This window comes from Macaca fascicularis, chromosome X (genome assembly GCF_037993035.2).
Source record: "Macaca fascicularis isolate 582-1 chromosome X, T2T-MFA8v1.1".
Classification (NCBI taxonomy): Eukaryota; Metazoa; Chordata; class Mammalia; order Primates; family Cercopithecidae; genus Macaca; species Macaca fascicularis.
In genome coordinates this window covers 92,763,591-92,776,564 of record NC_088395.1, presented here as the reverse complement: position 1 = coordinate 92,776,564, position 12,974 = coordinate 92,763,591, and the positions used below count along the sequence as shown (strand labels likewise).

The following is a 12,974-nucleotide window of genomic DNA, read 5'->3' as shown; positions in this document are numbered from 1 at the left end:
TGTGCAAACTAGCTTAACGTTATGTTTAGCTTGCAAATTCTTTTAATAAATAATGAATGCAATAAAACTAGATCAATGGCAAGCTGAGAAATCATAAAAAAAAAAAAAAGGCTTTTGTGTTCAGGCTGTTGCCCACTTCAAACTTTAATCCGGCGACAGATCAATATTACTTTTTTCTTTTAACCTATCACATAAATAGCAGATAGACTAAATGTAGCCCAAATGTTGTTACCAGCTAGTAGTTGCTAGCAACCTGATAAGATCACTGTACGCAACTGCAATCGAATGCTATATACCTTTGTATACACACTACATTACGCACCATTAAACAGTCAATTTGTTTAAAAATAAAAAGATTATACAGCAATAAAAATACTGTGGTTTATTATTTTTTAAACTTTCCGGTACTATGTATTTTTCCAGTAGTATGATTACAAAGTTTCCACCACAATTTGCTCTAATAAACAAAGTAATTGTAATGGGTCAAAATAGTACACAGATACAAGTAGTTTCAACTTCAGGGTTCCTAGATTAAAGGAAATTTTACTCTTCAAAATTAATTACACCTGAAAGAATTAAGTTCTTTTTAAATGGGTGGTGAGGAGGATAGTTCATGCAAATTTGAGTTTCCATTGGATTGGGTCTTAAGATTATTCAGTAAAAAAAATCAAATCACTATTTTTAACATGTATTTGTATTTCTAGTCACAGACTAGAAAGAAGGGAGGAAAATCCTCTTTTTACCAACTCATTTTGAATACACATGTATTTACTGTTTGAAAACAGGATCACAAGTCAACTGCCACAAGGGTTAGTGCTCATATCAAGTAGTATAAATCTAAATCACCAATAATCATTTTATGGTCTTAGGCTCACTTTACTTATTAATTCTTGCCTTTTCACAATATCTGAGCATCTCTACTGGGTTTTCACCTAAAGGAAATATCAAGAAGTCATACTTACTTTGAAGATGTACTTCATTTCAAATAGTCTAAGTTCATATACTAGGTTTTGATACCTTTACATGTGTATTTGTGAAAGGTCTATGGCATGATTACAAATTGTTTTATATTGGATTTAAAATTTCAGGATTAGTATCTCTTCAATAACTGCATACTTTAACTATTTCTTACCTTTTGTTAAGGAACATCATAATCTGCAAAGAATTCTGATAAGAGGAATAAATGTGTGTATATGTGTATGCATAGTTGTATTCATTCAACAAATGTGAATTAAGTGTCTAATGTACACACAATATTAGGCTTCATGAACCTTTTCAAAGAACATTACTGGAGTTAAAAATGACTCCTCAGAAATTGTTATTATAAACCCAAGGTTTTGTTTTATGTAACAAATTCAGTTCTCTTTTAAGGATACCATGATAGGTATCCTTTTTCTTAAAGTATATTCAATTTTGCATAAAACAACTTGTGTTACTTCTTAAACTCAGTCTCAGTATAATATTTTCACCAATTTTAACATATAAATTTAGTGTTGAAGAAGGATGTGGTGAGATACCACCATGAATGCATTTACACGTTTTAAAGAAAATTTGAAAAAAAGTTAACCATTGTCCCATAATTTACTGAAGTTCATTTTAAACTTCTCTTTAAACTCTACCATAGATAATAGTATAGGTATCATAAACATCCAACATTAGCCTAACTGATGGAGATACAATTTTTCCTGAATTTGAGATCTAAACAGTATCATAGAACAGTGTTAACTGTTTTCCTATTCTAATAAAGGTAGGAATAAAATTATGATTAAGGAATACTGTATAGGCTTTCAAAGAGGATCTACTTCTAAAAACTGATTTTTAAAATACATATTCTTCAGAAAGCTGAATAAGAGAAAGTTTGAACCTCCTTTTTAAAATTTGCATTTTCAAATATCAGACTAACTGAAAAGTTATATCACCTACAATATTAAATTCAAAATATTTCACATCAGTTGACAGTATTGTTTCTCTCTCAGAATCAAGGAAACAAAGCCATGGGTTAAATGAAATGAAGGATGGTAGTTATGATATTTAAGGGAGGTAAGTAATAAATTTCACAAGAGTGATATCAAAGCTCCTTTTGGTGACCCTATGCTTTTCTATAGCTTAAGAAATTAAACTATAAAAGTAGCATTTATTGCTACTGGATAATTTATGATTTATAAATAATTACCCAGAATATAAATATATTAACATGAAATAAACTTTTCTGGGATTTTCAGCATTACAAAGTGAATAAATGATGAATACACAATGGACAGACTGTCTCCTTCCTACTAAAAAAAATACTAAATCCTGAAGGAGTTCTAAATCCCTTCATAAGAGTATATTGCAGCTGCATTAAGCCAACGAAAAGCTTATTAGTAAGGATTTAAAAACTAACACCCTTCTGTAATCAATCTGGATACAGTATTATTCTATTTATAGTGACACTTTCAATGTGTCCCAATCATATATTACTAATTCTCATTTTTCCTGCTATGATTAAATATTAATGTAGAGGCACTATTAAGCAGCTACACTATATTTAGGTTTTAATATGTTGATTTCTACCATTTTGGAATAGTTCACAATATAGCATGAGTATTGAGACTCTTTCCCACGAAAAATCTTAAGATTGATTTGGTATTTTTCTCCGATTCTCAAATAAAATAAATTTAGTTGTTCTAGCAGAAAATGGAAAAAGGGATGCCGCCACTTTAAAAGCTTCAATCTCTTTGACATTGCTGGCAGTGTATGGGAACATTAATGCATCTGTCATGATAACAAGCTAAGAATAACATCTAGACATCAAACCGAGCAGAGAATCCATCTGAAGTGATTCATTCAGATCTGTCTCATTGATTTATTAAACACAGGGCAACATCTGCAGCCTCACAGAGCCGCTTGGTGAAATGAATGCAAGATCAATTCAAATGGAAAAAAGTGTAAAAGAGATAAATCAAAACACAATTTGCATGCAGTTCCACAATCAGGCTTATTGGGTGCAAATGCTCAATTTCCCTTCCAAAGCAAATGTGTTTAAATGTTGTTTTATCTTTTTAGAATTGTGTGATCTGAAGTGACAGTGAAGAGTTTTGCAGGTTGAGATGGTGAAAGAGAAGAAAAGGAGGAAATAAATGCAACCAAAGGCTTTTTGAATATGCAACAAGAATATCATTAATACCTAATTGTTTTGCTTTGAGGGAAAGGTTTGATGTCTTTTTCGCAAAAACATAATATTTTCAGTTTTGGATCAATTAGGATGGTTTTAATACATACTAAAAATGTATAGAGTAGATAACCCCAAATCATTTGTATCTCTAAATGCATAAGACGAAGTGCCACTGGAGAGCGAGATTACCAACTGAAATATAACGTGTTGTGATTAGGCTTTTCATAATTGTATTTGTCTGCTAGAAGCATGTTAAAGACATCTATGAATTTCATTAAGACAAAATAAGGTTACCTAAGAAAGCATCAAATAATTCAGACTTGATATCTTCTATAGGTATTAGGTATTTCCTGTGTAAAACCATATAAAACATTAATGTCTGAAGACGATCATGTACTAATTATTTATTGACATTCATGTGCTATACATTGAGGATCATATAATACATAAAAATCCAAAGATATACTGCATCATGTCATGGATCATTTCTTTAATGCAGTATCCATCACCTAATAAATGAGTGAGGCGCATATGAATACCAGCTAAAGTAGTTAAATACAAAACTGTTGGTTATTCAGAAGCGTATATTTAAAATGAATGTAAACATGGAAGGTCTATGCATTGGCATATAATTATAATTGCTTTAATTATAATCTTGACATCATTCTTCTCATAAAGGACAGAGCATTGTTGACCATGTGGCTGCTTTTAACAGACAATATGACTGTCTTTTCATCATCCTATAGAATAGAATGTGCATTTACTACACAGATTCTTTTCTAAAATGTTTTTATCATTACTTAAAATGTAAGCGATACAGAATATTAGCTCAGGAAAGTGATTCCAGTTCTGCAAAAATCTGATGTTGCCTAACTGTAAATGTAAAACATAAATTTTCAAAGTAAATTATGCTACTCTATATAGATCATGAACTATAAAGTACTCATCAAGTTTGAATACAAAGCTAAACTCATTGAGTGCTCATAATAACCATATTTCTAGTATTTGAAAATAGTTTTAAAATGTTGTAAAATGTGCTTTGATATTAAAAATATCTTTAATAGAAAACCATATTCATGTTCTGTTTATATACTATCAAAATAACAAGAAACTACAATTGGAAATTTTAAGTTTAAAAACTGAATTCTATTTGGTTTGAATATATGTTGAATTATGTCTCCAAATGCATTACTAAAATGTTTTCTTCATCATACTTTCTTGTTTCGTCAAGCACCCATTTAACTCTAAATGACCGAATAACATTTAATCAGTTGGCCCTCAAACAAAATTAAATGCTGGTCATGAAATCTGACAATATTTTACTTTTATATTGATAGGTACATAAAAAGAGAAACACTCAAATCTATTGATTGTTTAGTCATTTTCATATTTAGGGAAAACAATTTTAATTTAATATTTTACTGCTGCATTAAACTTAGGAGAATTTAGTAAGAAAAATCTATTGCATAAGAGTGAAAATTGTCTACATTCACTCTCTAAACCTGCCTGTCCTCTCTGGTATTAAAAACTATAAGTTTTCTTGTACAAAATATTAAACAGAAATCACAGTGCTTTATCTGCAAAAACAAAATCCAAAACGGTATAGTGGTTTTTTCCCATTTAATGTTGATTATTTTTATCATCCTTTAAAAAAAATCCTCAAAATAATATCCTTATAATTAATTTTGGAAGTTAACAGTCATGAAGGAAAAACGTTGTACAGTTCTTTGAAATTACAGAGATGTAAACCTTGACTTGTCAAACAGAACAATGAATGGTCAGGAGTTTTAATCTTACTATCTCTCTAGTAGTTGAAGCAGATATTATTTCTTAACTTCTTTTCTAGGAAGACAACTAAATATTTCAATAATTGGCTAATAACAAAATAGTTAATATAAGGCACTGGTAGTTCTTGCTGTGACTTTCAGTACTATCAAAGAAACAATTATGTATATATTTTACTCATTCATTTTTCTTCAGTGTACACAATGGGCACTGAAGCAAATCAAAATGTCACTTCGTAGTAATACCTTAAGGTCCTTGAAAATGACCAATTTGAAAACAGTCCATTTTGTGTGTTCTGGGATGGCATAGAAAGCATTCCAAATGCTCTAAGTCAGGACTTGTACTCTTCCCCACATACTTGACAGAGAGGGGAATAAATGTTTATTATACAGGAAGAGAAAATTGCCAATGACACCATTACAAATAGGCCTTCCATTCAACAACATATAATGAACATTTATCCATCAAGCAATGAAGATGAATCTTCTTTGAAATAAGAATGGTGTTTAAGAGTTTCTATTCGCTAAACATTTACTTTTTTCTTGCACTTCCCTCCCTGCTCTTAGCTAGAAGCACTAAGAAGTCATGAGTCCTGAAGGACAATCCTCTTTAGCCAGATCTCCACTGGTACATCACTCATCTTGGAGCATCTCTATAAGCTCTTCTGTTCCATCTTTCACTCCATCTCAAGGCATCACTGTGCTCTTTTCCTGCATTTCTACTCTCTTCCTGGCCTGGAGTCTCATCTACCTTACTTTGTCTCTCTTGGACCTCTTTCCTATTTACATCCCTTACCTTTCTTTTCACTGAATAGAAAAGTCACAGAAATAATGTGGATCTAAAAATTTCACAATTTTCTTTAAAAAGTCAGATTTGGGGAGTAACTTAAAGTATACATTTCTGTAAATAATCTCACTTAAAGTCATACAGCATTTATTAAATGCATTATTACATTTTGTAATTTTAATAATGTGGTTAGGAGGGCACTTTGGATCAGTAAAATTTGTTGATATCATTTTATCATTAATTAGATTTTTCCCAGAAATTGTGGTTTTCTTCTATCTAAAATTGCAATTTAAGTGTGTTTCTAGTAGTTTTCCTCATCTTCGCTAATGGATTGCATTCATAGAATATACTTCATAAATTTTTACAATTAAGAAAATTGCAATACTTGTAACACAGTTTTAAAATATGAATATAACAAACAAAATATCCATAGAGAAAAGAAAATGCAATAGAAGGCACATGAATCACATCACAGATATATTTCTTCCTACATATTTAATATTTATCTATCACCTTTATACACACACATACACACAAGCAATTCACACACACGTAAAGTTACTATTGCTGTGATAAGGAGTAAATAAAAGTTAATTAGATAAAAATAATAACTTAAACATACATGGTATAACAGGGTCCAAAAATATTATAAGATCACCGGCCTCTGGATTTTTTTTTTAATAAGTAGCTCTAATAAAAATTAGGAAAAGTTTTCATTTATAGAGAAAAGTATCAAAATCATATTAAAATACTAATCTATTTATTTGAAAATTGTAGTCATAGGTTTTTCTCAAGAATGTGCAAATTAATTGAGGAAGGAAGAATTTCCTAAGTGTAATAACTGTTCCACTTTAAGAATGGGCATTTGTAAGAGAGGGGAGAGGGGGAAGAGAGAAAGAACAGGGATGGGGAGATGAGAGACTGATAAAGAGAGAGAGTTAATAAGAGAATAGGTTTTCATGTCTGCAATTATTTAAATGTTTGAGTATTTTGGATGGCAACAAATGAATTAGATGGCTACTGTCTGAAGTCCCTTGTAATCTTTTTAGTTTGTGTACTAATAAAAATGCTTTGTAGTCAAAATAAAATTGTCTTTTTACTCTTACAATCCATAATTGCCTGTTTTATTGAGGGAGCCATTATCCTTTGTGTTTTAAGGCCATCTATCTTCCTTAAGAAAAGCTGATATAATAAACCGGTTTTGTAAGCCCTAAATATGAATCAGGTAGGAGTTCTCACATAAACAGTTTTCTGTTTAATTGCTTGAACACAGAAAAACACTGCTCAATGGAAGAAAAAAAAAAGAAGGAAAAAGGTTCCCTTGTAAGTTCTGTAGCATTATCTTATTGTAGCAGTAAGCAACAGTTTGCCTACAAGTTGTCAGTATCATTCAAGTATAGGGCTTTTACAACAGATGTGGTAAACTGTTACAGTTTCAGTTCATAGACCCAGAGATGTTATGATTTAAAGTTCATTTTTGAGAAAGGTTTTTTTTTTTTGCAAAATAATAAGCAGTAGTGCTGTTTTACAACAAAACCCTTTGCTCCTTTTAACCACGTGATGGTGATTTTTGTGCCAAATCTGTGCTTTCCTGAGATGTTACTAAACTGGAGATGGAATAAACACTAGAAGACTAATTCACAGGTGTTTAAAAAGTCAGATAATCTTGAGTATTCTTTTTTTCTTTTTAAACTCAGAAACACTGAACACAATTTGCTTCTCATATGCAAATGGACATTTATTCACTAGTGTACTTCTAAATTGTGATATGAAGGAGGTACACTTACAACCAGGGAAGTTGACCATCATCATTTAAAGAATCCTGTCTTTAAGGGAATAGGATCCTCCCAACTGTTCACCTGGAAGAGCTGAGAGCATCCTCTCTAGAAAATCTGCCAACTTGTACACCAACATCCAATCCAGTCCCAGCCACAGTGATTCATGCCCCACATTGCCCTCTGCAGATAACCCAAAACGGACGATCCCAGGAAAGTGATATTTGTCGTTGTCCTTTTGTAAAAATAGTATCCATCGACTTTCCTGTATCGTGTACTGGGGAGCTTTGAGCAGCAAGCATGGGCATACGTTCTCACGCGCACTTGCACACACACACACACATCAACACCACCACAGACAACACCACACACCCCACACGTTCTCACAACAAACACACGGGATGGGGATCGAATCACCCTCTGGGATGGATTCTAGACTTCCCACCCCCTGCATGCCCCAAATGCTGTATTCTGGCTTGCTAGCTTAGGAGCCCAGTTTACAGCTCAGCCAGCCCCCGGAGAAAGCCCTTGGTATCCGTGTTCAGAAGAAAACCTATCCGACCCGTGCGGCCACAAAAGAGCAGGAAAGAAAACCAAATAGAGAAATTAACAAATAACCACAAGCAGCCAAAAGCCATGCAAGATATGGGCAAAAGGCTGGAAAGTTTCAATAGAGGACTGCAAACTCAAGTTTGTGCGGGACGTTTTTAGACCAAAGCCCTTGCACTGAGCGCGGACTAGAAGGCATCAGCATTAATGAAACCTTCTAGTCCTCTTTCCCCACCGACTTACAGCGTGAAGAATAGAGGCAAACTAGTTAAGACTCACTCTACAAACAAAGTTGGATGAGGGTGGTGAGGCATGCAGAAGAGGCCAAAGGGGTAAGAGAAGCGGGAGAGCCAAGAAACGAGTGTCTCACCTGGCATTGGTGCAATCGGTGAACAAAGTTTCGAAGTCTTTCCTGGTGATGAGTTTGCAGCGGTTTACCCCGGGCTGGATGGCCCCCAGCCCGCGGAGGATCCGGACCTGCTCGACAGTACACACCACGGGGGATATATCCAGTCTCTTCAGCTTGGTGTACACAGTGTGCAAGCCTCCCACCAGGTGCTTGAGAAAAAGATCAAAGACTTGCGGCAGGCAGATCAGTTCCTGGCCGTCCATCAGGAACGAAGCCACCTTCATCCCGTGCATATCGACCATGCGGCACTCGTTGGTGTTGGTGTTGCCGCTGCCGCCGCCGCCACTACCGACCCCGCCACCTCCGGCACTGCTGCTATGGTTATTAACCATGAAACTATTGATCATATTAGGAGTGAGACGAGGGGGCTCCCCGGGAGTCGAGTACAGGGGTTCGGCCCGGAATAAGCCCCCCGGGACGCCGGAGCCGCTGGAAGTTGCAGAGATCACTGGAGATGCGGAGACAGCCATGGTCACTCTGTCTCAATCGTGGGTCCTCGGGCCCTCGCTTTCTCGCCCTGGCTCCTCTAGATCCCCTCGCACTCACTCCCTCACTCTCGCTCTCTCTGGCGCGCTCTCTCTGGCGCGCTCTCGCTGACTCGGAACTGTTGGCAAGTCTTCAGCAGCCGGCTCACGCTCAAGCTCACCCACCACCCAGCAAACAGTGAGCAGCCCCGACCCGCTGCGGCCCCAGACCCCACCCCCACCACACCCCCTCCGGAGACTGGCAGCGCCCCACAGCCAATGGGCCCCACCCCCTCTGCGCCGAAGCGCTCCGAATGGCTGCCGCTGGAGAGGAGGTGGAGACTCCCTGGCCGGCGTCCGACTACCTGAGTGGGTTCAGGCTGGACGGTGAAGAGAGATCCAGTCAGAGAAGGGGGCGGTGTGGTGCCTTGGCTTCTTGCCTCTCAGCCAGACAAGAGAACTCCCAAATGTCACGCAGAGTTCTCAAAGTGGCCTACGCTGTGAACCCATCCGCTCCGCGCTTCGCTGGTGTCTGGGTGGGAGCGCAAAGCGCGACTTCTGAACGTGCCTACCCATTCCCCTTCCGCCACCTTACACCGGGTTCGATCGTGGAAAGTGAGGTGGCAGCTCCAATTCCACTTGCGCGTCGCTCCCAAACTCTGCGGGGGCTAATAGGCGGCTTCGCCTAGCTCCCAGGAGAAAGACGCTAGCAAGTTCAGAAGTAAACAGATTAGCCCTTTAGCCCACCTAAGCGCGCTTGGTGTAAATTTTCCCCTACCCAGCGCGCAGAGGAACAAGCGTCCGAGATCACACTCAGATCAGAGTTCTGGTTGCTAACTCGCACTGACATTCAGGAAGCGTGGTGAGCCTGTGAACACTTTGGGAAACAGAGAGACTTGCTTTGTGGGTGGCAGATGGACGCCTCATTTTATGGCACTTCCGCCACTGTCCTGGAACAGATTTGTCTGTGTCCCCGTCCCTTAGTGTCGAGATTGCCCTGGCCCTACTCCCCGCGAAAATTGATAGGAAATGTTTGTTTAGGACTCAAAACAGTCATTACGGAATATGAGGAAAGGGGGAGGGTTTGCGCTCTTGAACGTGCATTTTCCTTCCTCTTCCATTGGCTTTGAAGGTCCAGTCCTAAACAAGATTCCACTTCCCCCACTCATCAAGTGTCCCAAACGTACTAAGAGCTTATAGAACAAAATGTCTAAGCAGGGTACATTTCAGGGAAAAGGGATGGTCTTTTCCACACAGCATATGGTGGTTAGATAGCCTTAGCAAAATTGTTTTTGTTTCTTTTGAGACAGATTCTCACGCTGTCGCCCAGACTGGAGTGCAGTGGAACAATCTCAGCTCTCTGCAGCCTCCTCCTCCCGGGTTCAACCGATTCTCTGCCTCGGCAGAGTAACGGGGACCACAGGTGCGTGCCACCGCACCTGGCTAATTCATATATATATATATACACACACACACATACACACAAGCACATATACATTATATATACATAGTATATATAGTGTGTGTGTAAAGACAGGGTTTCACTATATTGGCCAGTCTGGTCTCGAACTCATGACCTCGTGATGCGGCCTCCCAAAGTACTGGGAATTACAGACGTGAGCCACGGCTCCTGGCCTAGCAAAGTTGTTTTAAGACTCCTTGTCAAGCTATTCTTTCTCTAAAACCAAGATATTCCCTTTCCTGTGCTCCTCTTCTCTAGAGGCTGTTATTCAGAAAGTGAAATCCAGGCTTCGTTTCTTTACAAAACATTACCAACTACATGGCTTATGGTGACTTCTCTGATATTCTTCAAAAATATAAATAATGTTGGAAACTTACTGAATTTTATTCAGCCCTAGTTGTACTTAGTAGGATCAATGAGAAATGTGTGTGTTCTTTTTGCTCCTTTATTTAGTCACAAATGCCCTAAATTGGATTTTTCTGCCTCTTTTTACAACATATTTTCTTCTTTTCTCATTTCATCAACGAGGTTTAAGAACTGCCCTTTGAATCTCTTCATACTGTTTCAATTTCAAATTGTACGGGGTTAAAATGCTAAGAAGCTGTGATGATCATTGCTTTCAAAATGCAGTGATGTAACTCTAACATAATAGATTGGGATGTAGGCAGCTGCAAATCATTTTTAAAAGGCATCAAAATGTTTTTGCTACGTCGGTACTGCTGTGGGAAGAAGGTAATAAGGGGCAAAAAAGGACAATTGAGAAGAAATAGCAGAGGCAGAAAACACCTCAACCAAAAGTAGAAGTATCAAAAAAGAATAAAACAGCCCTGACAGAAATGTTTGTATTTACCAGTTTTTAGAAAGAGAAATCCCAAATTGTATTCAACAGGTGTTTTGACAGAAATGGGTGTTAAACTATCTGTTGAAATAACTTGCCTCTGGTAATTTATTGTGATTGAAATTTCCAGGTGAATAAGTTTGGCTGTAAAGAATGTTTTATTTTCAAATGGCTCTAATTACATTAAAAATCCTAAGGCCAAGCTACCCCTTATATGTAGCTGCGCCCACATTATCAAGGCCTTTTTATTTGCAGAGCAATTTGGGGTTTTCAGCAATAAAACATTGCACAGAGATTTTGGTGTTTCAAATTTAAGAAATCTGAAATATAAAAAAGAAAGGCAGATTGCTCATTCATGCTGTAATCATTAATTGTGAAATTGAAGAACAGACATACTTTGACAACTTTGGAAAAGGCACAAATTAAAAGTCATGTGTTTAATGAGATGTACCAGGTTTACAGTAATATTTTAATTATTACTAGAGATTACGGTTCTATTTCTAGCAGAAATACTAGAGACTCAAATTGGCCATTGATCATTGAAAGGTTAAAGTTATCTGGAAGCTTTCAATACAAAAAAGATCCTCGATTTCATTATTTGAATTCCGTCTCATTGCAGTCTTCTAGATAAACTTGGTAACGTTCTTAAGTAACACATGCAATTTAAACAGTCTTTTAGATCTAAGAGAGCAAGTTTTGCCTCCTTGGTTTTTTCTTGACTTTTTGATTATTCTATTTTTTTATCACTACTCTTTCTACTATTACTATCAGTGCTTTGGGATTGAGACAATCAATTTTACACACAGGGTTTGTTTTTGTCCCTTTCTGATTTTAATGTCTTCCATAAGCCAAACATACTTCTAAATAGGGCTAGGTTTCTACAAGACCAGAGGAAGCCTTTCGCATCAACACCCTGTACGTTTGGAATTGCTTGATGCAATATAAAATCATAAAAAGGTTGCCATAAACAGAGTACCCTTGAGAGATGACTCTCTATGGATAGAGAGGCACTGCATTAAAACGAAGAAAACACTCAAGGTTTATGAATTAATACAAGACAGGAGCCAACCACCACAACAAATAAGGACAAACTTAGTATAAGCAGGTAGCATATCTCATCAGAAGACGTTCTAATTCCAGTGGAAGGCTTTGGGGCCTAAGTGTAGTTTTGCATACACTGAAATGCTGTAAACTTCCATGGCTTAATTAACAATTTACATTTTATCTTAGTCCATACTCAGTTTGGAGGGGAGGGTGCTCATCTGTGACTTTAGGCAAAATATTTCACTTTGACACTGTCAGTAAAATGCAGGTACCATTTTAATTAAAAATTAAAAATACGTATATTGGCAAGCTTATGCAGCACTGCAGAATATCCAGAACTATTTGAAGGGACTGGATTTCAGATCAGGCATTCAAGCAAATCCCAAGGTAATAAATGGAATTATTTGAAACCCTCAGCCAACTGAAGTTACAACCTCTAATGTGGCCGCTAATCACAACCTCCCAGGAGACCTCTAAGGTTCACTTTTAGGTAAACAATAAAAGGAAATTGAGCGAGACAATAAATGTAAAATGAAAGCATTCATATAACGGAGAATTTAAGTGATGAAAGCCTATAGGTATGTATGTATGTATACCCCATTAGGACACTGGTTATAAAATGATCTATAACATCATTTTTTTCATTCCGTTACAGTGTTAAATTGAAGATAAATTCCAAGGGAGGCAAAGGTGGAGAAAGGGGACCAG

General features: G+C 36.9%; 1 protein-coding gene across 8 annotated transcripts in view; it reads right to left on the bottom strand.

The window, feature by feature from the left end:
* DACH2 (dachshund family transcription factor 2) overlaps positions 1-9,156 on the bottom strand; it is a 691,333-nt gene extending 682,177 nt beyond the window's left edge. For all 8 annotated transcript variants that reach the window (XM_015444057.3, XM_015444056.3, XM_074029434.1 and 5 more), the window contains exon 1: positions 8,420-9,156. In XM_015444057.3, coding sequence (XP_015299543.1) covers positions 8,420-8,928 — 509 coding nt within the window. In that variant the 5' untranslated portion in view covers positions 8,929-9,156. The remainder of the gene's footprint in view (positions 1-8,419) is intronic.
* Positions 9,157-12,974: the final 3,818 nt, after the last annotated feature.